The sequence below is a fragment of the Carex rostrata genome, chromosome 20 (genome assembly GCF_964058835.1).
Source record: "Carex rostrata chromosome 20, lpCarRost1.2, whole genome shotgun sequence".
Lineage (NCBI taxonomy): Eukaryota > Viridiplantae > Streptophyta > Magnoliopsida > Poales > Cyperaceae > Carex > Carex rostrata.
Genome location: NC_135937.1, coordinates 338,024 through 362,298, shown reverse-complemented (window position 1 = coordinate 362,298; position 24,275 = coordinate 338,024). Strand labels below are relative to the sequence as shown.

At 35.6% G+C, this 24,275-nt stretch overlaps 4 protein-coding genes across 5 annotated transcripts; 2 read left to right on the top strand and 2 right to left on the bottom strand.

Annotated features, from left to right (window-relative positions):
* Nucleotides 1-1,071: 1,071 nt before the first annotated feature.
* LOC144572328 (acyl-coenzyme A oxidase 4, peroxisomal-like) lies at nucleotides 1,072-6,453 on the top strand. The gene is made up of 13 exons (XM_078321860.1): nucleotides 1,072-1,216; nucleotides 1,325-1,414; nucleotides 1,793-1,899; nucleotides 2,093-2,170; nucleotides 2,265-2,388; nucleotides 2,602-2,675; nucleotides 2,921-2,980; nucleotides 3,212-3,321; nucleotides 3,763-3,922; nucleotides 4,148-4,224; nucleotides 4,562-4,733; nucleotides 5,668-5,760; nucleotides 6,080-6,453. Exons 1-13 carry the CDS (start codon nucleotides 1,201-1,203, stop codon nucleotides 6,215-6,217), a joined length of 1,299 nt encoding a protein of 432 aa, XP_078177986.1. The 5' UTR covers nucleotides 1,072-1,200; the 3' UTR covers nucleotides 6,218-6,453.
* A 1,646-nt stretch (nucleotides 6,454-8,099) lies between these two features.
* Nucleotides 8,100-9,638, top strand: LOC144572327 (fasciclin-like arabinogalactan protein 11). Its single transcript, XM_078321859.1, has 2 exons — nucleotides 8,100-8,828; nucleotides 9,118-9,638. Exons 1-2 carry the CDS (start codon nucleotides 8,207-8,209, stop codon nucleotides 9,432-9,434), a joined length of 939 nt encoding a protein of 312 aa, XP_078177985.1. The 5' UTR covers nucleotides 8,100-8,206; the 3' UTR covers nucleotides 9,435-9,638.
* Nucleotides 9,639-13,155: 3,517 nt separating this feature from the next.
* LOC144572134 (transcription initiation factor TFIID subunit 15b-like) lies at nucleotides 13,156-16,812 on the bottom strand. Of its 2 annotated transcripts, XR_013517682.1 has the most exons (8): nucleotides 16,657-16,812; nucleotides 16,183-16,330; nucleotides 15,658-15,836; nucleotides 14,596-15,260; nucleotides 14,122-14,272; nucleotides 13,916-13,997; nucleotides 13,409-13,618; nucleotides 13,156-13,225 (listed from the first exon to the last, which is right to left on the bottom strand). XR_013517682.1 is itself a non-coding variant. In XM_078321560.1 (7 exons), the coding sequence occupies exons 1-7, from the start codon at nucleotides 16,697-16,699 to the stop codon at nucleotides 13,504-13,506; spliced, it is 1,383 nt and encodes a 460-aa protein (XP_078177686.1). In that variant the 5' UTR covers nucleotides 16,700-16,812; the 3' UTR covers nucleotides 13,156-13,503. The 2 variants fall into 2 exon arrangements, 1 of the variants encoding a protein (XP_078177686.1); XM_078321560.1 differs by having other exon boundaries at nucleotides 13,156-13,618.
* Nucleotides 16,813-19,431: 2,619 nt separating this feature from the next.
* Nucleotides 19,432-23,847, bottom strand: LOC144572397 (P-loop containing nucleoside triphosphate hydrolases superfamily protein). Its single transcript, XM_078321958.1, has 11 exons — nucleotides 23,455-23,847; nucleotides 22,772-23,008; nucleotides 22,109-22,369; nucleotides 21,727-21,806; nucleotides 21,519-21,624; nucleotides 21,308-21,421; nucleotides 20,971-21,069; nucleotides 20,786-20,875; nucleotides 20,542-20,648; nucleotides 20,296-20,439; nucleotides 19,432-19,959 (listed from the first exon to the last, which is right to left on the bottom strand). Exons 1-11 carry the CDS (start codon nucleotides 23,728-23,730, stop codon nucleotides 19,539-19,541), a joined length of 1,935 nt encoding a protein of 644 aa, XP_078178084.1. The 5' UTR covers nucleotides 23,731-23,847; the 3' UTR covers nucleotides 19,432-19,538.
* Nucleotides 23,848-24,275: the final 428 nt, after the last annotated feature.

The following is a 24,275-nucleotide window of genomic DNA, read 5'->3' as shown; positions in this document are numbered from 1 at the left end:
TGTTTTGGGATTCGTGCATTCTAAAATATTGATGGTTAGATTTCAAAAAGGAGGGTCCTACAATTCTTGTTGGAATCGTAACAGATTTATTTCCAGCTAGGGATTGGACCTGCTTTCTAAACCGGAGCCGTACGATTACATGTCAGATTATAATCGGCGGTCAGGATCAAACATCTTAATAAGGAACTTTTTAAAATCATAAATAAATAAAAAAATCAACTTGGTTTTGTTTTTACGTATTGAATTGTCATTCCGAAATTTTTATTAATAGAAATATATTAAATAAATATCGAGATTAGAGAACACTTTTGATTTTTATCGATAAATAGGGAAAACGTGATGGAAAATCATAGTCTCTGGCCGTTATGGATTATCACGGCCAGAGTTAGCACTTAATTAACAAGATTAGCCATTCTAACTGAACTATAAAAAAAATCCTGTCCGCGATAGATTGGAACGGCCAGAGAAAAAAAAAATTCTGTCCGTGATAGGTTGGAACAGCTAGGTGCAAAAAAAATTCTGTCTGTGATGAATAGTAACGGCCGGGAGGGAAAATAAATAAAAAATTCCCTTTTTTTAATCTCTATCACGGCCAGCCTTTTTTTTCTGCTTCTGGCCGTGATAGATAGTAACGGCCAGGGTTTTTTTTCGGTTTTTTCTTGTGCGGTTCAGTTAGAATGGATGATGATTAATTAAGCGTTAATGCTGGCCGTGATAATCCATAACATCCAGAGGTCATGATTTTTCATCACGTTTTTTCTATATCTCGAAAAAATCCAAAAGTGTTCTCCAATTTCGATTTTTATTTAATATATTTCATATTAATAAAAATTTCGGAATTGTCATTTCGACTTGACTTGAGGTAGTTTTATAGATTTTGGAAAAAAATTGTGTGGCTATGGACTAAAAATTTGTAAAATTACGACGGACTGAAATAGCAATTTACTATGGAAGAAAAAAAATTCAGACTGATGTTTCGGTTATTATGGTTTTTGTAAAAACGAAATTAATTAAATTGGTTTGGTAATTTATTTTTATTTATAGTTTCTAAAAAAATTGAGAGTCTTAATTTCCACATCCGGGATTTTGTTATTGTTCAACCTTGTAAGGTTGTTATTTTCATCTCCGACTCTCCTAATATTTCCCTGCTCGCTCTCTCCAAAGATTATTGAGAATTGAAGTGCCCGTTTCACCCAAAAGATGGCCGATTCAGCTCGTAAGGATCTCTATATCTAAACTTTTTTCTGAATTTGTTTTTGATCGCTCGGATTTCTTATGATAGTTAAAATCACGTTGCAAAAAAATGCATAATTGATCCTTTCAGGTATAAACGCACAAAAGATTGGGCTTCCTGCGATGGACCTCTCCATTGCTTTTCCTCAAGCTACACCAGCTTCAGTTTTTCCGCCCTCAGGTGCCAATTGCCTTTTCTATTTCTTCTTTGTATCTAGCTTTTTCTATTTCTTTATTTGTTTATATGTTATACTCGAGATAAAAGGGCTCTAGTATGGATACAGCAAGAAAGTTTAAAAGTTATTTGTTTGGTCGAACATAATTAGGCTTTTAGATTGTCTGATTAGAGTTAGCCTGAAACAGCAACCTGAGGACATTTTTCCCCTTTTCCTTCTTTTGGATTCTAATTATTCAAAGATTTTTTTTTATCACTGAAACACATTAACTTAACATTAATAATGGAAGAGCATAGAAAATGGTATGTTCATGCACTTCATTGATTTATCTTTTTTCTATTTTTTAAAATATTATGTTAAATTCAAATCTCATTTCACAGTAGCTTCGGATTATTATCAATTTGATGATCTTTTGAGTGCCGAAGAAAGAAGTCTTCGCAAGAAGGTCCGAGAAGTCATGCATAGAGAAGTCGCCCCTATAATGGCCGAGGTTCCTGTCAATTCTCTCCTTTTTGTGGCAATTATGTGCACCTTTTTAAGTTAAATTAAATCTTTTGGTTTACAATTGGCAATCGGTGAACCTAAAAATTCTTTGTTTGCATATGGACATGGACATGGACTGCTGATATGTGCACCTCAGAGGTTCTTTTTTTGTAATTTAATTTGAATACTTTTTTGAGCAGTACTGGGAGAAGGCTGAGTTTCCATTTCATATAGTTCCGAAACTTGCTGACCTTGCAGTTGCTGGAGGTACAATTAAGGTATGACTTCCTTTTTTCCCTTCTGTTTCAGACAACTTCCCAAATGCAACCTCAATTTTTGTATCTAGTGGGTTTTTTTTTTTGGTACCTATAGGGTTTTGGGTGCCCAGGTCTGTCTATTACAGGAAGTGCTATTGTAACTGCTGAGATTGCACGGGTTGATGCTAGCTGTTCTACTTTCATTTTAGTTCATTCTTCCCTTGCTATGCTCACAATAGGTAACTTTCTTTTTTAACTATGTCAGTTCAGTGCTTGTGGCGGATGCATCACACAAATCCAATCAAAGACTGATTTGTGTGCCTCTATATATCATCAAAATTGTTATTTTTCACAGGGCACCAGTTTACATTCTTTGGACCTTGCCCCACTCCTTTTCCATTTTATTGCTTATATGGTTCCCATATTTTTTTTTTCTTCTTATTTTGGTGTAGCTCTATGTGGATCAGAGGCACAAAAAGAGAAGTACTTGCCATCATTAGCTAAATTAAAAACTATTGCATGTTGGGTTAGTTTTACTTTCCTTTCTTATTTCTTTTTTGGGTGAAAAAAGAAAGAAATTAGATTCAATTTTTATTTTCTTCTATTTCTTCTGATAGATAAATATATTTGTTTTGTGGTACTTCATTTATTGCAAAATTATGTGCATTAGAAAATTAGGGATTCTTTACCAGACAACAAGCTGTAGGACATAAACCAGAAGCTTTAATTTTATTGTGTCGATCTAACTGAAGTTTGCTGTTTCTTTACTAGGCTTTAACAGAACCTGATTATGGAAGTGATGCAAGCTCTTTAAAAACCACTGCCACAAAGGTTTTATACTGTCCTAGTTCTTTTTTTTAATCATGAAAATAAAAGAAGAAAACCACTTCATGATGATGATGTCAACCAACATTTCTCGTGTGTTAGTACCTTCTGTTGGCTGAAGAATTCCTTTTTTCAGTTGAAAACAACCAGAAAGTATGTACCTAATATCAGGTAATCTATTGACCTAATTGATTGGTTATGTTTAATTAAGGCATTTTTTTGTTTGTAATGACATAGGTTGCAGGAGGATGGGTGCTAAATGGACAAAAGAGATGGATAGGAAATAGTACATTTGCTGATCTACTTGTTATCTTTGCGCGAAACACTAGCACAAACCAAATCAATGCGTATATTAACATTGCACCTTCCTTTTTTTTTGCATTTTTTTAGTTTCAATACTTTTGGACAGCCATTTAATTATCTCTTTGTACCTTGCAAAGGAAATTTTCTAAGAGAGACTACAGGTAAATACAATACATGAAATTTCTCTCTGAGAAAAGAAATCGGTAATGCCAGCTCAAAGCTCAAATATCATCTATAGATTTGTACACACAGAATTTTAATATTTTTTGTTGTGGATATGAACAAATTTCTCTGGTTGGGTTTCATTTCTACTCTATCCCAACTTGTTTGAGACTAAAGGCTTTGTTGTTGTTGTGGATATGAACAAATTTCATGGAGCCAAGCACCAACAGGGTTAACTGGCTTTGAATCAGGCATTCCTTATTCATGTATGGACTCAATACTTCTTCATAGTAGTGCTTTCTAATCGACCTTTTTATTTACAGATTTATCGTGAAAAAAGGTTCTCCTGGATTAAAGGTCACAAAAATTGAGAATAAAATCGGGCTCAGGATGGTACAAAATGGAGATATTCTTATGAAAGATGTTTTTGTACCTGACGAAGATAAATTAGCTGGGGTCAATTCATTTCAAGATACCAACAAGGTTACAATTACAATTAAATAACTATAGTACTTGCTACTCTCTGCTACTGAGCTTTGACCTGTTTTGGTTTACATCAATACTGTATCTGACAAACCAGCTTCACTGAATTACCTATGCTTTAATAATGCCGAATGGATACAAAACATACCACTGGTAAAAAGTGGCTACAAGCATTATGCCCACTTATTATGAACCACATGTAATTTTTTTATGTGAATGATGCAGGTACTAGCGGTTTCGCGTGTTATGGTTGCATGGCAACCAATAGGTATAGCAATGGGAGTTTTTGATATGTGCCACAGGTACCTGACTGATCAGTAATTTAGATTTCATAAGTCTAATTTTAATAATGCAAATTTGTCTTTTAGAACATTTTTTTAACAATTGTAAGGCAATCGTGAAAAATGATAAGAAATGAATAAAGTATTTGCAAAAGTTATCTCTATTGGTATTCTATTTTGGCTTGAAAATTTGAACGAAATTTTCACAAGGTTCCTGGCTTTGAGGGACATACTGCACGGTCTCTTTCTTCAAAAGATTTTAATATTCTGCCGGCTTCTAGAGATATAATGAAGAATTTGTAGTTCACTTGATTAATATTATATTCATGCTTGCAATAAACTCCCTACAATTTGACAGGTACTTGAAGGAGAGGAAGCAATTCGGGGCACCATTAGCAGCATTTCAACTTAACCAAGAGAAACTTGTCAGGATGCTTGGAAATATACAAGCCATGTTGTTGGTTGGATGGAGACTTTGTAAATTGTATGAATCTGGCAAAATGACTACTGGCCATGCAAGTTTAGGAAAGGTACTTGTATTCTATAATATTTCAAGACAACTATTAACTTACTTGGACAATATCTCTTTGTATGTGTGCTTGAGTGTTGAAATAAAGAAATGCATGTGTGCACAGGGGCGGACCCAGATGGAGCCAGGGAGGGCCCTGGATCTTGAATTTTTATGGATATTTATAGGCCCGGACCAAATTAGAATAAGTTCCTTGAATTATGATTGATAAGTAGGATTAGAAGTTAGTGCATTTTGAAATTAGAAGTCAGAGCATTCAAAATTATAAATTAGAGCATTATTTTTTATCTAGTACCCGATTCGCTATTTATTTGCCCTGCCCCTGTGTGTGCACACACCTGCAACCATGCACAGAAGTGATGCCTGACTAGGGACTTGAAATATTAAATTAAGGATAATGGAGGTATCAATACTCTGGATTGGATCCTTTCTCTTGTGGGATTTCAAACTGTTGATCCCTGCCAGACTCGACCAGATACATCATCTTGATTGAGTTTAGTAGGATTCTAATATGGCCAGTGTCAATCTTTGATAAATTAGGAAAAGTATCTAGGAAAACCTTTTTGATTGGCACGTGTAGATTTATTATAAATCCTTATGTAAAAAAGGTTTATAGTTGTAAGTCTATATATAACTTAATTTATGTTTGCTGCTTGGCTGGTCACTTGATTGGGTCTATTTATCATTCAACCAACCTACGAGGTCTCAGGTCACAGATCTGTAATGCCATACTAGTTTGATTGGGTACTTGTACAGATATGTTAAATACTCTAATCATTGACCATAAACAATCCTTGAGATATCAGAAACATTGATGAGAATAAGTTGATACTTGATAGCACTGAAAGGGCATTTAATTATCTACCAGGTTTTTTATGTGTATTTGTCTTTTTTTCTTTAGTTTAATATATTTTCCCAAACTGTGGTGTTTACAGGCATGGACATCATTGAAAGCAAGGGAGGTTGTTTCTCTTGGCCGAGAGTTGATGGGTGGAAATGGAATTTTGGCTGATTTTCTAGTTGCCAAGGTATATTCAATGAATTTATTTTCAGTCGGATTTGAGTTGAATGAAATAAGAGAAGTACAAATTAGGTATATAAGTTTGCTTAACAAATGGACAGAAAGCATTTATGATATTGTCCTGACATTTTGGTACCTTCTAGACTGGTACAAGACTGAAAAATGGTATGAAATTGCGTGCTTGTGCGTATAGCATGCTAAAAGCATGTATTAGGTTGGTTTTGGACCTTTTTTCAATTGGTTTTCAATATGACATTCAGACAACTCGCTTTTGAAATTTTCAAAATACAAAAACAACTCACTTTTAACATGCCTTAATACTTTAGGCATTCTGTGATTTGGAGCCAATTTTCTCATACGAAGGCACATACGACATAAACAGCCTGGTCACTGCAAGAGAAATCACAGGCATTGCGAGTTTTAAACCAGCAATTTTAGCAAAATCAACTCGAAGCCGCCTTTAAATTTAGATTGGATGGCTGGGAATATACAGCTCTCAAATGTCCTGGGCGCAACCATGGCATAGTAATAGTTAAATGAACTTCTTGCTTGGAAATCAGCACAACGCAAATGAAATAAGTTAATACTGTGTTTAGCCTTGTTTGGAAACAAAATAAATTGCTGTTAACAGAATTGATGTGATAAGTTGTGTCCATTGCTATATTTTTTTAAAAGGACGTCTATAATTATTTTTCTTCAAGTTGGGGTTCGGAGCATCCTTATTAGTACATGTGAAATGAAATCCCATCCAGTTTGCCATCTTACATGCCCATCTGTAATGGAGTTGTAAAAAAATGGGAGAAATAAACATTTATGGCCGTATTTAAAGCTTAATACAGTAGAGATGCCTGCTTGTATCAGACACCAGAGGTGGACACAAAGGGGGGAAGATAGATATCCTATAAAGGACTAAAGGAGTATTCAATGAGGATTGAGGGGTGCCGATATTAGTAAAAGAGTATTGAAATCTTGATAAAAGGATCTCTCTTTAGTCTTTGCTTTCTTTTAGCCCAGAATGATAACAGTATAAAAGTGGTAAGGTTGGAAAGAGTGCATTCATTATTATTCAACAAGGCGCTAGCCTAATAATTACATATATATGCTTTAGGACTTGGAGAGAAGACCCACCACCAATTGTCCCCTTTTCAATTATTTTTCTTTTCCTCTTATCTGTGTCATGTATCATGTAGTATTATAGACGTCAATGGCACCCTTTTATCCGTTTACTCGATCGATCCGTATTGTATTTGATAAGACAGGTACCGATAAGATTATTTTTTCATAACTTATCAAATATGGATACGAGTAAAGATTTTTTTTTTTCATCATCTAAACATATTAGGGTACATGTAAAGTCTATTCCATACCCGTTACTCTATCGGGTAATTAAAAAAAATTACATATATTATATATATTAAAAAAACAATGAATATCTAGCTACTTTTGATAGTTGTGTTACACTAATTAATTAACCATTAAAATTAAAATACGTAAATAAGTTCCAACAAATTCTAATAAAGTTTAGACCTTTAGAACACGTATATATGTGTGAAATGAATGTGTCTAAATGTTTTTATTTAATAAATAATAAAATTATTATTATATTAGAATTGTCCATTATTTATCCACTACCGTTTCGTTATCCAACAACCATAATGGGTAATAATAGAGTAAGAATAAGGTAATTCATAATGTGTAAGAGTAGAGTACATATAAAGATAATTTATAACAAGTACGGGTATAAAATTGCTTCCACCCGTCCCTTATCATATCCATTGACACCCTATGTAGTATCAAATCAGGTGGACGTGTGAAAATATAGTACCTCAGAAAAACCTCCAAGAGTGATATGCCAGGTTTCCATAATTCCAAATATGATCCTTCTGACGCTAATTACAAAAGCATATAGGATGACAAAATTTTGTAAATGTTTAAGGTGAAAATTAGCGTGAAATTGAATACAAACTTGGATTTGGCATAAATAAGAGCCTAGAAATAGTTAACTGGAACATGTTATGGGACAATGATGTTTCACAAGTTGCATCAAAAGGCACCTGTCATCTATCTGTCTGAATATACAAAATCTCAGGAAGAGTAAGGTTTAATCATAATTTCACTCAAGAGAAAGGGACATTTGCGCCCAGTTCATGACCTCATTTAGTCTGAAATTAATGGACCCGTGATGGAGTTTTACCCGAAACCCGTTTTTAAACAAATCCAATTTATTTTTTCTTAGAAATATGAATCATACACATGATGTATAAACCTGAGCCTCGTAATTCGATTTTGCAGTTGTAATGGAAATAGACAAATAGTACTTGTTTGGAGCGGTCCAGTATAATCTGACCCGACCCACTAATCAAGAAAACAGAACAATAATAGAATGTATTTCTCACTGTTTTTGCTGCCTTGCCAAGCAATCTAGTTGTTACCACCTTATTCAAGTTTGGTGCATGAAATCCCCTCTCCACCCACCTCTATCACTCTATTTCCACAATAAAACCCCTAATCTCACACACTCTTCAACTCACCATCCCTTTTTCCCTCTTTTATACAAAGCCTCATCACTCCACCTTGTAGCTAGCATTCAACTAAACAATAGTAACACACCTCTTGAGCATTCAAATTTAGCTACAACCATGACTAAAGGCTATCTTGCCACTTTTCTCCTCCTCTCTCTTCTTTTACTCATCCTTAACCCCGCCTCAGCTCAGACAGCTGCCGCACCAGGTCCCGCAGGGCCACCAAACATCACCGCAATCTTAACAAAAGGTGGCCAATACACAACATTACTCCGTTTAATGACTTCAACTCAAGTCGCCGACCAAATAAACAACCAGCTCAACAACTCAAATTCCGGTCTAACCATCTTCGCACCGACTGACAATGCATTCAATTCTCTCCCTGCCGGGACCCTAAATTCCCTCAGTGACCAAGACAAAGTGTCTCTGATTCAATTTCATGTCGTACCGAATTACATGACAACTTCAAATTTTGAGACTGTCAGCAATCCTCTCAGGACACAAGCAGGAAATTCCGAGAATGGCGAGTACCCCCTAAATGTGACTGCAGCAAGTAAGTGCATTGCAAAAAAAAAAAAAAACACAGTGCCAGAAAAAATTATGACAAGCACTGTTACTTTAAAGTAATAAAATAACCTCATGACCATCTATTAGTTCACCAAAGTAATAAAAAAAAAGCATTGTCCATAATAAGAAGTTCACTAAAATACAATTACAAAGCAAACACAGAGTATGATCTTGAAGTTCTATCTCGGCATTGTTCTCTCTCATTCTGTTAAGCATCAAATACTTTAGCTTAGTGTTCACATATTCTTTCCATATAAAATTAACATCCATGACAGACAATCAGGTGAATATATCAACTGGAGTGGTGAATGCAACGGTCGACAATACAGTATACTCTGATGGACAGCTGGCAGTGTACCAGGTCAACCAGGTACTGCTCCCTCTAAGCATTTTCGGGTCCCACCCACCAGCACCAGCACCAGCTCCTGCTGCAGCGAAGAAGGATAAGTCGAAGCCGACATCAGATGCACCAGCTGCAAGTGATGATACAGACACTACAACTAACTCTGCAACTAGACACGCAATGGATCAGTCTGTTATGAGAGTGGCTTTTGTTGGTTCACTTTCTCTTATTGCCTGGTGGTTCCTTTGATCGAGTCTTGTTTTTTATGTGATGTGGTAAATATTTTGGAGTGTATTGAGAGGGAAGTTTATCTTTTGTTTTTATTTTTTAAATTTTTGTTAATTTGCATTTAATTCTTGTATTGAATTTATATGTATTTTCCTTATAAGGTCTGAGAGTGGACTATTGCATCTGTTTCTTATGTTTATTTAATGGAGACTATTTGTTAGAAAACTGACATTACAAATTCAATTTTTAAAAAGAAAAGGGGGGAACAGATTGGATGATATGATACTCTTTGGAAATTGAAATTTGACAAAATATGAATCTAAGAAGATCTGGCATGTAACTAAATTTTTATTGAATTCAAATTTCATCGTAGATCATGGTGGTTTGGAATTTTTATTCACAGTGGTAGCATACAATAGAGTGTCTGAGATTGGTTGAGTACAGATTTAAGCTGACAATTAATCACTTCAACCGTAATTGTCACAAATTATGGTAAACTGAAACCAGCTTTGCATTTATTAGCCTTAATATTGTTTGTGCCTGAATTTTAAAATTGCAAAAATGCACTAAACCCTGATTTCAAAAGGTTGCATTTCCTGTTCCCTTTCTGGTAAGGTCCAGTACTTTGAAACCAGTTAAACAATAGCTGTGCAAATTTTTTGTTCTATCTTTGTACGTTTGAAGTAAACATTCTAGATTAGCTTGATTCATTCATGCCATGTCAGAGATGTTGAAATGCTTCATTTGAGGTTTTTGGGAGCACTAAGTAAACTTCTGCTTTATATTAATATGCATGAAATAAGTAGGAAAAAAACAAATAAAGCAAGGGGCAAAATGAAACTCGGTTGGAGACCCTTTGTATAGAGTTGGGCTATTGTGCCTCATGAAGTAAATACCACATTTTACTTCACACTCATATCTCCATTTTCAAGGTCCAAATAGACAAATAGTCGATCCGAACTGTTCAATATGAATTCCATATTAAATGTGCTTGGAAACCAAATTTTATATTGTTTTTAGAATTTTTTTACTATTATTTTAGATAGGTAGAATGTCACTGATTTTGGATCTTAATTAATAGGGTTTTACATATCTAAAGTTGAAAAACTGTATCTCAAATTTCACAAAAAGAGAAAAGAACCCGGGACAAAAAATAGAGATCAAATCAGTTGCTGGCTATTCCATGCCAATCAAGGGGAAAAAAAAACTCTCCAACAGCACTAACTAGTTGCAACTATTCTTTCAAAAGTATGCAGGGACAATTTGTCAAGATTGTTAATGAAAAATAGCAATTAAATTTTTAAAACTTTGACAAGAAGGTGCATTCTCTTTTACCAGTCTGAGAGGTTTTTATATTTTATAAATAATTGCCAGAAATAGTCACCAAATTAGGCTGACCTAAATGAGTACTTATTTGATGCTGTACAGCTACAAATAAGGATTACCACTGCCAATTACATAAATATTAGGTTCTATCTGCTATTATTATTTATGAACAACAACACTTAAAATGGGACATCTTGGTCATGTTTAAACTCACATGACTTCAAAATTAGATCAGCAAGCAGCAAATTCTCAGGGGCATTTTGGTCAAGTTAATTGAATACATGGAGGCTTAAAAGCTTTTGTTGTAGATCAAATTAGGGACTAATAAGAGATGTTTTATTACTTCAAACAAGTTAAATTTTTGCCTTGAATATAATTTGCATCTTGACGAGAAACATTCTTTTTATTATTAGTTCTAACCAAGTTTTGTGACATAATATCATAATTGCTGATTCATGTGAATTTATTATTAGTTCAAAAAATATCTGTTAGTATTTCGCAGGATACATGTGATTTTATTAAAAGTTGGGTTGTAAAACAGGTGGAAATTTATTTGAAAAGGCATTGTCGCATTGAACAACTCTCAATGAAAATTAATATCCAAAGAGGTTCTTGAGTATTTGGTGAGAGAGAGAGGGAAATGTTTTTGTATGATCTGTCATGTAAGTATATGATTTGTAATACAAAAGAATTTCTAACGAAAAATGAGTTGTAATAAAAGTGTATGTTTTGCTATAGATAGTTTGCATTAATGTCAGAGACTATTGGGAGTGAAATATTTATATTATGTTTCTTTCAATATTCAAATTGTAAAATCAACACACTAAAATTACTCCCTATGAGTCTAGGACTGCAAACGAATCGAACAGAATTGAACTTACTCCAGTTTGAGTTTGGTTTGAATTAAAAATAATAGTTTGTACCTATGTAAAATAATAGTAAAAAAATTATAAAAACTATGAAATTTGGTCTTTAAGAATATTTTATTATGAAGATCATATTCAGTAGTTTGAATCGCCTATTCAGACTCTAAAAACAGAGATAAAAGATACGGAGCATGTTGAAGCACAAAATTATGATACATTTGAACCCTCCTCGGTATAAAATGCACATTAATTTTAGTGATCAACAAAATTGATCGCCCACTCGCCATGCCCTCCAAATTATGTTATAATTGAGAAACTAAGGAAAGATTTTGTTGATTACCTTTAGGGAGCTGGAACTCTAATTAGAAACTCAAAAAAGGAATACTGCCCGTTAATCATATTAACCAAGCACAATTTTAAAAATTGCTTCATTTATATTAAAGTGCAATTTTAACCATCTGAACTTCTTCATTTATCACTTTTTAACCATTTCATATAGTACACATCTATTTTTTTAATACATTTTCAAAATCTCTTAACAATAACAAGACATGGTCTCCATTAGAAGTCACTGGACACGTTTATAAAGCTGAGGGGTTGTGATGGTACGGCCAATTAGCAAGAAAACCAAGGACGGATGCTTCAAATGTTGCTGCAGCTGCATTTCTCAAAATGGCTGCCCAATACATGAGAAAAACAGTGACGTTTTCCATACAGGACCAAGAAATGAAAAAAAAAAAAAAAAAATACTGTTAGGCGTAATTAATGACACCTAAAGTTAATTACTTCGGGATCAAAATGATAACTCGGGTCAAAATTATGCACATCAAATTTATCCATTACTCTTTAAGACAGAATGTGTTAATACAGAACTAGCATTTTCAGAAAGTAACACTCATAAAAATGTTTCAAGAAAAGTACTGACAATTCTAATTAGCCAAGAAGTTAGAAATAACAATTGACATGAAATTAGACAGCCTTCAAGATAACAAAACATAGGCTAATTTTTTTAAGAAACTAGAACTCTTTCCAACTATATTAGTTTAACTCACTATGTTACAAAACCAAGGAAATCAATAGTTTGTTGCGTAATGTATATATGGGCAATTACACAAGTCCTGCCACGCCCATAATCCAAAACATATAGTGTATGGGTCCCAACACAACACCTATGCACATCCCAATATAAATCAAATAAAAGCTGATGTGTTGTACCATGTTGCATCATATTGCTTTATACATTCTTAATTGAAATTGACCTCATTGATGGAAGAAAAAATCAGTTTCAATAACCAAAAAATAAGCAATCTTAAATTAAAACCCATTTTAAACTAACCCACTTAACATTACTCAACCTACCTATATTTTCTGTAACCCTCAGGGTCTTAACCCACCTCGTATCTTGATCCAGATGCAAAGGTGCTATATTTAGGTCCCAATCGCTTGCCAATCATGTTGCAAAGAGAAGAATTAGATAATATATTTCAAATTATATTAAGATAATTTTTTAAGTCCATAAAAGCATATAAATTCAAGCACTCACCTGAATATATAATAATCTCAAAACCTACCACAGCAAAGCTAGCAAATATTGGTAGTAGTTTACATCCAGCAGCCACACTACGAAAAACAAAGCAAGAAAAAGAGAAAAACAAAAGACCATACGACTTCAATAATCTCCATAGAAATAAAAATAGCATACAGACCATACAGCCATCCAACTTGGGTTTTGCTACTAATGCATAGTATAGAAAGATCTAGTAGCACTAAAGGGAGGAATTATAGGATGAAGTATAAACCTACCTTTAGGCATGTCTATGGAAGAGATCATACAAGAGAATTAGGATTCATACTACACACTATTGCAAAGAGCAAGTAGGTATCAGATTTTCTAGGGTTTAGTAAGGTCTTGAGCGTTGACCGCCCCCATGGTGCCGGTCAGGTCCACCACTGTCACGGTAATTGTCTCTCCTCCTATCACCGCCACCTCCTCCTCCACCATAGCCACCACGCCTAATAATCACAAATAACAAGACAAAATCATAATTCCAAATACATCACAACAAGTATTGAGAACTACCTCTTGTACCTCTGAGAACATGAGAAATTGTGAGCTTCAGTAAAATAAGACCATCTGTTGAAGTTTGATAATGGTAGAACAGGTATTTCCAATCCTTTTGTAAAATATGCACCCAATTTTTTTTCCAAGGGGATCACAATGATATTTAACAATCTATTAATGTTAACAGAAACAACTTCTTCTCATCATAACAATGATAACAACAATAAGTACATGACCAAGAGTTGTACCCATGGGAATAAGAGGATTGAGGTTTTGGAGCAGATTTCTCAGCCATTGTGACATTTATTTTGAACCCTCTCAAATCGTAGTCTGCAGCCAAAGAAGAATATTCAAAATGCATCAACTATCAAAAGTGCTGTCTCAGTCTAAAATAAATAAATAGTATGACATAGTGTAAATCTGATAGAGAGAAAGAGAGACTGAGAGAGCATACTGTTGTAAAAACCACTAGCAGAATGAGCAGCAGAGGGATCTTCATAAGCAAGACAAGCATCACCTTTATTTTTCCCATTGTCGTCTGTGTAAATTTTAATATTATATGGCCACTGATCCTTATACCCTCTCTTCTGCTTGATTCTCCCCACCTGAAAATTTCAACCAAAGTAAAAAAGGAAAGAATTAATTATTTATGATTTGTAAATAAAAAGTGCCAAATTGCAAGTCAATTACACACAATGACAACTGCTTGCATCTATTTCATGTAGTAATTGGACATTCTAATTTAAGCGAGGAATAAAACTGAAATGTTTTTGCTTTAATATTCCTTCCTTGTGATCCTTAATTTATCATAAAAAAAGAGACCACAATCTTTGGCATAAAGAAAACATTGTTAAAACACTCCACTGGAAGATAAAGATAGAAGATGATTTAGAAAATGAAAAAAAAAATCAAGTGTGTAATCCTTTACCAGACCAATACCGCCAAAAAGTTCTTGCAACTCATCAATAGAAACATCAGGGGGCAAATTGGAGATATAAATCCTTGAATTATCACAGGTGTCACCACAATTCTCATCACACTGCTTAACTTTCACTGGGGCCTCCTCCTGGGCTCCGCTGCTGCCCCCGCGGCCCCTGCTATCACGATATGCACCACCAGTGGCACTCCCCTCACCATAGCCCCCATCACGACCACGAGATGGTGCCCCATAGTTGCTACTATTGTTGGCAATAGGCGGTGGTGCACCATAACTCGGTGGATAAGAGTCAGGTCCCCCTTCATATCCCCCAGACTGCACCCCATAAGCATTATCATACCCATTGTTACCTCCATAAGCACTCGCATTGGGGATGTTATAGTTACCAGCGGGTTCGCCATACTGATGAGCTGGCGGTGGAACTTGTGCATAATTATCCTCCTGTCCCGCATAACCACCATAACCACCTGTAGCATCTCTGTTATTATAGCCACCTCCAGCATTTCCGTCATCTCTATTACTGTAACCACCATCCCTATTCTCTCTATTATTATAACCACCATCTCTGTCTCTATTGTAGCCGCCGCCACGACCACGGTCACCACCCCCAGCACCATCTCGACCACGGCCACCACCACCAGAATTATAGTCTCTGCCTGCAAAACAAAAGCATTAGTGAACACATTTCATAATCTTGGTAGGTACCAGCTGCTGGTACCAACTTGCTTGTAACAGTTTGTGGATTATTCTCCATTACGTTTAGTCCCAAATACTTGAACCCATTAAAGTATAGTAGGTAAATTATAATTAAATAAAATAACTTTCAATTGATTTAAGGCCACAATTTGTAGTTTTATATTTTTGCAAAAAGTAATCTGCATGCCAACTTGTCCCCATTATTAATGGAAGACCACCTCCACAGTACCATAATAAATAGGTAGTACTGATATATCCCAGCACAAAGTGAATGAATATATTATAAAATAACATGGCCTACATAATTGGAGTCGTTTGTCAAGAATGAGTACTGTTGTGTCACTTTATTCAAAATACCTCCTTTGTTATAACCATCACCGCCACCAGGTCCACCACGGTTATATCCACCGCCTCCGCCAGATCTATTGTAACCACCATCTCCACGGCCTCCTGTGTTACCTCTATTTGCCCCAGCAGGATTAGGTGTCCCACATTTGTTGCACTCCGTCCTCCTTGCGAAGTTCACATTTGCACAACTAACGCAAGGATAATAACAATATCAGATCAAAGCAAGGAGGTAATCTCAAATTGCTAACATATACTGGTTCAGTACCAACCTGATCTGTTTATTTCAAATTTTTTTGGGAAGCATCAGTTTGGAGAATATATACTGATGGTTAAACCTTGAGATAACAGTAATTAACAGCAGAGACTTCAGCACACTGGCCATTATCTAAATACCATGCTTTGAAAGAAAGAAAAATATGGATTGTATTTCACATACAAATTCAATAGCTCTTTTAATCAAACAGAAAAACAAGAGGAATAATAAAATACAAATAGATGCGTTAGAGAGATAGAGAGAGAGAGAGAGAGAGAGACTTGGGATCAGGGCATAGCCAGTCCCCATCACGGCCCGGACCACCAGGCCCACGGCCACCGCCGCCGCCGCCTCCTCTTCCACCGCCACCACGGCCCCCACGGCCTCCGCCACCATATCCACCAGAACCACCTCCACGGCCACCTCCCCCTAAAGATTTTTACAATTTTCAAATAAGTTACATGAATCATTAGGTGATCCAATTTGGGATAATAGGACGAATGGGTCACCAGAATAATAAAAGAAAATCTACCTCCAAAGATTAGGATTCTGTAATGGTAGGGTTATATAGATACAAAAGTTGGAGTCTAGATAACAATTTACCAGCTCTAATAAATAGAGTTTAACAGATCATTGCCCAAAAGATGAAGTAGATTATAATATTTAAGTGCTCGCTAATTCCGACTTCAGATCTAGCAGAAACTTAAGGCTAGAAGACGCAAAACAGTAAAGAAAAACTGCATCCTTTCACTAACCTCGGTTGTCGTATCCGCCGCCGCGATCGTAACCTCCCGACATGGATTTAAGTTAGGGTTCAAGAAAGAGAGAATTAGGGTTTAGAGAGAAAGAGGTGCGAATTAGTTAAAAGAAGAACGGCGCAAGCGGCGAGAAAGATTAGGATGATATCCGTGGTGTCGGTTCTGCTGCTCTATCTCATTAAGGTTTCCTTTCTACATCCGTGCCGTCTGATTAAAATTCGACGTTTATGATATCTCATACCAGTCAACGGGAAACAGACTGACAAACATAAAACTGACCAAGAGTTGCTTTGCTAATTGTCCCACAGTTTTTCCATGCCTCATTATAAGCACTTGTAAAAATTTGCCTTTATCAACAATGAATAAAAAAGTTTTCTTTTTTTCAAAAGAAGAAAAAAAAATAGTGTAAAAAATAAGATATATTGCTTTAATATACTTTTTTTAGAAATAAATGTACCTATATAAAAATTTTATATAGTAAAAATATTCAAAAAACATAAAATTTGGTCTCCAAGCATATTTTAATATGGAGATCATGTTAAGTGGTTCAGATTGACTATTTGAACTTTAAAAAAGAGATAGAAGATGTGAGATACGATGAGCTACAAAAGGCACGAGGCATTCCAACCCTTATATAATTATATGTGAGTAAAATTAGAGTGCTCTTAATGCTCCTTAAATATTTTTTGGTGAATGTATTTGTTTGATTGATTTTAAATGACAAATACATAAATAATCTATTTTATGAATGTTTTTGTTTGGGACTAAAGGCTTAGTTGTTGTTGTATGAATAATGTGTTTACATGCAAAATTTTAATTTTTTTAAAATAATTTATATAAAGTCAAATGATAAAAAAAACTAATGTATTAAAATTAACTAAAAAATCTTTTACTCCTTATATATTTTCACGCTGGACGCATTTAATCAAGTCACATCAGGAGAAATGTTTTTAAAATATGTTTCTTTTATCATGTTTCTCAGAAAGAATATTTTATTAATGAGACTAGGGTTTAGGGTTTAGCAACTTTAAAGTAAAAGCAATTAGCCTCATAAAATAACGTTCTACTTCAAAACATGCAGTTCACGCCACATTTGCTGGTTACATAACTAAAAAATTAGCTAAGAGTAGAAAAAATAAGAGGTGGTTGTAAACAATTCCACGTAGCCATTCTTAAAATCATGTCCTTTAAACGGTTAATCAAATATAAGCGCACCGTTATGAACTTATGATATAATATAATGCACGAAATGAGATAATGATTTTCTAAACATATTGTTTCCTCCTATCATGTGGTCTGTCAACTAGTGTATTGACAACACCCCAGTGGGGCAGCTCATTCCCGGTCCGCCCGTGCCCGCTGCCCTAGGGTATCTGTGCCCGAGCCAAGGGTATAGGCGGGTACACGGGTACGGGTATAGGACGGACCGGACCTGGCATTTAGGGAAAATATCCGGCCATACTCTGACCGCCTTACCCGTTTACCCGTGCCCATGAACTCGTATACCCGTGTCCGTGCCCGTATACCCGTGTACCCTTACCCGTTTACCCTTACCCTTGTACCCTTACCCGTTTAACCGTTAAAATTTGAATTTCAAATTTTTTCAAACAAACCCCCCTCCCCCCCGCCGATTCAAATCAAACCGGGCCCGGTCCAGTCAAATCAAACCCGACCGGACCCACCTATCAAATCCCCGGTTTATACGACACTGTTAAAAAAACAGAAAAAAATAAACCGGACCGGACCGGACCGCCCTGCCCCTCAAGGGTACAACGGGCACAGGTATATGACGAGCAGGGCACAGTTTCTGAAAAAAAATACCCGGGATACCCGGCCCGAGATACCCGTCTACCCGTGCCCGGGTATGCCCGACCCGCCCTGCCCCTACCCGAGATCAATACACTACTGTCAACCAACAATTATTTTAAGTTGTAAAAAGTTGCTACATTGTTGGTTAACATATTGATGAATCCGGCTAGTATGACATCAATCTATATAACACTAACTCTAAAACTCTATTGAATCGACTTCAAACGAATAATCTAAACCGTTTAACCCGATCTATTTCATTAGTTATGCGTTTGCATGCAAAATTTATAATTTTTCGAGTTTATTTAGTATCAAGTCAAGCGGTCAAATGTGAAAGATTTTAAGTTAATTTTAATGTATTCATCTTTCAATATTTTTGACGATTTAATTTGATACTAAAATAACTCGAAAATATATAAAATTGACATATAAACACATCACTCATATAATAAATCGATTTAAACAGTTTAGATTTATCATTTAAAATCTATTCAACAAATTTTGAAATTGGTGTCATATCATACTAGCTGGACTCCATACTGATCTCTTAGACAACTAGCGAGTCAGTTATAAGCTAGTTGTGCTCGCCTATATACTCTGTTGACTATTAAATTAGAAACAAGGTTCATTTTTGTTTTGTCTAGAATGTTTTAAACTAAGTTTCAAAAAACTACTTCAACATACTTCCCCCCTCAAATTCGCCAAAAAGAAAATTAACAACCATTTTACAGGCGAAGCATTCTAATCTAGTAAAACTACATAGAATCAAGATTAAAATTTACTTCTGACCAAACTACAAAGAAACGAGTGCCATAAAGTGCTGTCAATGGTAAACCTACCTTGTATTTCGTATATGCACTAGGATGGCACTACAATAGTACAATCTTCTGAACCTACAGACTACAGACTACAGTCTTGCAACATATTGGTGTTGACCTGCAATCCACAGTGAAATATTGTTGTAAAAAAGAAACGAGTATTATGATAAAAATATGGGTCCACTAAGAAGGAATACAGGCAACAGAGTTTCCGCTGGACTAAGGATGGAAAGTAAGATTACAAACTTCGACTCATTTCCTTGTCACAGCACTCTTTGAATGGCTTTTCCACGACCCTCTTTGCTTCAAGTTTTTCTTCACCTGTTTATTTTTCTTTCCTTTTACAATTTTCCCACTAATATTGTCATCATCACTTTGTCCCCCATCTTCTTCCATCTCTCCCCCAAATCCCATTGCCCTCTCATACTCTTCCTCATCTATTGCTCCTTTTTTCAATTTTTTTAGGAGACGGTATTCTTGTTCAAGCTCCTCATAATCCTCTTTGCTTTGTATTGCCTTTCGTTGCCTCCCAGTTTTCTTCCTTGTGGGGGCATTTGCATCATTGCCGTCTCGGTCCTTCTTGGTTTTTTCGGGCTTTGTATCATGACTTGTCTCAGCCTCCGTTTCTTTTTTCTTCAATGCCTTTTGTTTTTGCTTCTCTCGGGCTTTATCCCTGCATTAGAAAACAATAATAAGAAGGGAAGAACAATATAACTCCAAACCTACATTTTTGGAGAACAATTACAAAAATCATATGACATGAAAAATTCTAGTTGCTTTGAGGTTCATTTTCCTTTTCGTTATGTATGTGAAGGACTGTCAATGAATATAAAAATAACAGTATCCCAAACCTGCTCATATCATTTACAAAATGAAATGAGTAAGTTCCCCTCATCTACCTTCTGCTGGGTTTTTTATTGCAAATACACATCATCCTTTTAAAATTTATGTGGTGACATTAAAAATATATTTCCAAAGCCATATTCCAATCAATGAAAGTAAGACTTACTTGTACTTGATGAGAGTTAGGTCAAGATCATCAATTCTACAGAAACCATCTGTAGAGAGAGAATAGTGCTTAACCTCCTTCATCAATGGGATTTGTAGCAACCCATACCCCATTGCTAATTTCCCTACCTCTAGTTTCTTCCACCTTTACCAAGGAAAATAAATTTTAAAAAAATATCATAAGATGACAGTAATCCAAAATAAAGGATAATTTGAGAAAAATTGACTTGCTTGAACAAATACCAACCTAAAAATATAAGAACAATGATGCTCCTTGTAAGCCCGAACAAAGGAAACAAATGCTTTGGCACCTTTCTCCATCACATCTCTATCTTCTTTGGCTGCACGCCTTATCTAAGAAACAATGAAAACATATAAACAAGTTGTATCAACAAAATTTTTGTACCAATGATGTGCACAAATGTGTCTCAGGTCCTGGATCTATGGTTGAGAATTACATAACTGATTCTTAACAGAAAAGATGTACTTGCCTGTGGTACAACGTCAGTTGCATCAAGGTAAGGCTGTCTCTCTTCCAAAGGGACCCGTCTGAGCTTGAGAAACTCCACATAAGCCTCTTCCTACAAGGAAAATTTGTCCTCTTTTACAAAAGAAGAGAGAGCCAAAAGCATTTTAGGTTTAGAAAGGATGTATATTCCAAAACCTATGAGCTAACCTTGGGTAAGAGAAACACAACAGCACTTCCTTGCCGGCCAATTCTAGCCGTTCGTCCTGCTCTGTGTATAAATACATTTGGATCTTGTGGCGGATCATACTATAAAATGGATTATGAAATAGGGATCAGAAACTCGCGTGTATATTAGTGCAAATATTTTATATTTGGACTTATCAGGGAAAAGTTAGTTTCCACAAATTCCCAAACCACAAAAGCCAGGCAAGCAAAACTGAGGAATTAAATCACAGTAGTTCGCTATAGGCAAAATTGTTCCGACATCAGGTACCACAGTCCATGCATCTTTCCATTTTCCTTTGCTTTTAACTTTTTATCATACCTGCACAATCCAATCCACACCTGGTATGTCAAGACCTCTAGCCGCTACATCTGTACATAATAATATACCACTTGCAAGAGATGAAAAGGAAGCCAATGCTTTCTCACGATTCACCTGAACAAGTTACAGCAACAAAGATAAAATCACTAATTTCGATCATTGTAGTTGATAAAAAACACCGAATTTCAATAAATGTGAATAAAATTTCTACCTGTTTCATTTTTCCATGAAGAGGGATTATTGTGGAGCCTTTGAGAGCTTTAATTTGGGGGAGAACGACCCCCCAATAGTCTACACATGCACATGTCATAAAGTATCTGAAACCATGCAACATTACAAAAATAAAATAAACAAAACAATTACTATAAATAATTGAAATGGAAAGAAAGCATACATTCTTTCAGAAGAATAGTCCATACATAATTATTTTTTTGGATAAGTACTGTGACAAGAAGGCAACAAGCTGAGATGACTTATTTGATGATTCACATATCATATACTGCAGATATAAACCAATATTAAAAAAAGAGAAGTTAATGCAATGGTTAGACTTAAGAGATTTAGTTTGGTCTTAATCAACATATGCATGATTGTAGCTTAATGGAAATTTTGTTGCATTATTGAGATTTTTTAGGCTTAATTTTGATTAGTTCTGGAAAAGCTGCATCACACTACCTTCACTAAACCAGGACAATCAAGAGTAGTAAAAATATGCAATCCTTCATTATACCAGTCACAAAATCAATACTACTACTGGTACCAAGTTACAACATCAAAAGGAGAACATAGTTAGCTTCTTACCTCTATGTGAAGGCCTAGTGGAGTCCTGGAAGGAGCTGACTGGTCAGAAATTCCTAAATCACCCTTTCTCTTAACCTCAGTCTTGACCTCGACCCTTACAGGATTCCTCAAACCAGCTCGAGACAGCTCCACAACTGCCTCAGTCTGAGTGGCCGAGAAGAGACCGGTACGGCGCTGCTTCGGTATTCTTGCTAGAATAGAGGTAACTTGTTTTTGGAACCCCATCTCCAGTAGCCGGTCAGCCTCATCTAAGATCAGTATCTGTTTAGACACGCAATTACATATAGAGACGTCATGTGCTTTTACTATTATCACTTCGCTTTCACCTTCCTTGTAAAGAGTTACTCTTTTTTCCAAATGATAATTATTGTATGATTGCAACTTCTCCATGAATTCAATATAGCCATAATGACATTAAATTATATTCCTACTTCCAACTAATACATTACTTACCTAAATCATAAGGATTTTTATTTTACTATCATTATTTAGGTGGTGATTATGTCCAAGTTTTGTCAATGGATCATAGTCCTGGTCCAACAGGGACATGTGCATGCAGTGGTTCAAACCAACCCACAGTCACTAAAAAATAGAAAAGATTAATTAAAGGTAAGAGCAATTTGCTAGATGCATAAGAAAAGAGAAAAGTGAGTGTACACTTACCTCAAGGTCACGAAAATCAAGGATATCAAGACGATCCATTATATCATACAATTTGCCAGGTGTACCGACCAAGATATTGACCCCTTCCTCCTCTATTTTCTGCAACTCTGATTTTATATCCACACCACCCACTAAAAGCATGGAGTTTGTTTTGGGTACTTTCTTGAAGAAGGGCTCTGCTACATGGTATATTTGGGATGATAATTCCCTCGTAGGAGATATTATCATACCAAGCACCTAGCAATATATATAAAACAAAACAAACTCAATTCATGAAATAGTAGGATGCAAAGTAATCTTAAAAATATATTACCACAAGTAACTCAAGGGTGATAGGCATATTGAAACTATTTTCCAGTGAATAGTGTTTGGCTGAGGAATATAATATCAGCTGCTACTTTCTATGAGTAAGAAAAAGAAAATCAAACTTGTGGCAAGGTTGAAGTTTGAATTTAGTTTCACCTCACCTCGTGAATAGCTAAGTTTTATCAACACCTAATTAGAACCTAGCAATTAGGTGGGATTGTGCATATTCCTAGAACCAATGTCCGTTTTCCTAATTTGCTCCAAACCACCTCCGTTAAAAAGAATAACTAGTAGATAGCCCGAATGCCTACCCAATTGAGAGAGAGAGAGAGAGAGAGAGAGAGAGAGAGTGTGGCTTGGCTCATTCTAACTCTAACCTGATGCTTCTTAGGAGGTGAAACAGCGCAGCTTCTCATCACTATTTCTACAAAAGGAATTAAAAATGCTAATGTCTTTCCTGACCCAGTCGCCGCATCAACTGCCACATCCTTGTGCCCTAAAAGGAGCGGTATCGTCGCCTCCTGCACAGGTGTGCAACGCACGAAGCCGCCTTCTTCGAGAACTTGCAATACAGGGTCGGAGAGAGGTGGGGTCAGGTGGGAGAAGCTCGTGGAGGTTAAGGTCCCGGTCGGTGGATCCACCATGTCCGCCATGGCAGGGATTAAGGCTAGGGTTTTAGTTTTAGTTTTAGTTTTAGTTAGACCCCTGTTGCCAGTTGCGGGATGAAGGAACTTTTCACTTAACAAGATGGCCAACCTATAGCGGCCGTTAAAATGCGAACAGAAGGCCCGATGGTATCCAACCAAAAACTGGAGGGACGGCGGCGTTCCTCACTTTTAGTTTTATATACTATGACTATCAGTATCAACTCAAAAAAAGTAACTTCTATATAATTTTATAATTTTATTTATATAAGATATTTAAAATATAGGATTTTTTAAAAGTTAAAAGAAAAAAATTGATAAAAATGTTAGATTTATGAATTGGATGTATATCAAGTTTCATGTTTAAGTTATTTTATAAACGATAAAACTTGTATCAAGTTCTATCATTCTCCAGGTACACCGTAAAAATATAATATACTATATAAATCGGATTTTTAAAATTAGTTTTTTATCAGTGTTTTCTTTTAAATAATTTTTGTATCAATGTTAAGTTAATGTATTGTCAATTAAATTTCATTCTTTTATTGAGGCTC

Excerpts from the sequence above, each read along its gene's own strand:
- LOC144572328 (XM_078321860.1), top strand. Across the intron at positions 1,900-2,092 it reads TCGCCCCTATAATGGCCGAG|TACTGGGAGAAGGCTGAGTT; the intron begins GTTCCTGTCAAT and ends TTTTTTGAGCAG. Across the intron at positions 2,171-2,264 it reads TTGCTGGAGGTACAATTAAG|GGTTTTGGGTGCCCAGGTCT; the intron begins GTATGACTTCCT and ends TGGTACCTATAG.
- LOC144572327 (XM_078321859.1), top strand. The coding sequence starts at position 8,207 with ATGAAATCCCCTCTCCACCCACCTCTATCACTCTATTTCCACAATAAA. Across the intron at positions 8,829-9,117 it reads CCTAAATGTGACTGCAGCAA|ACAATCAGGTGAATATATCA; the intron begins GTAAGTGCATTG and ends CATCCATGACAG.
- LOC144572134 (XM_078321560.1), bottom strand. The coding sequence starts at position 16,699 with ATGTCGGGAGGTTACGATCGCGGCGGCGGATACGACAACCGAG. Across the intron at positions 13,998-14,121 it reads TGCTAGTGGTTTTTACAACA|ACTACGATTTGAGAGGGTTC; the intron begins GTATGCTCTCTC and ends CTTTGGCTGCAG. Across the intron at positions 13,619-13,915 it reads CAATCCTCTTATTCCCATGG|GCGTGGTGGCTATGGTGGAG; the intron begins GTACAACTCTTG and ends TGTGATTATTAG.
- LOC144572397 (XM_078321958.1), bottom strand. The coding sequence starts at position 23,730 with ATGGCGGACATGGTGGATCCACCGACCGGGACCTTAACCTCCACGAGC. Across the intron at positions 23,009-23,454 it reads CACCTCCTAAGAAGCATCAG|GTGCTTGGTATGATAATATC; the intron begins GTTAGAGTTAGA and ends ATATATTGCTAG. Across the intron at positions 20,876-20,970 it reads TTGTGTTTCTCTTACCCAAG|GAAGAGGCTTATGTGGAGTT; the intron begins GTTAGCTCATAG and ends TTTTCCTTGTAG.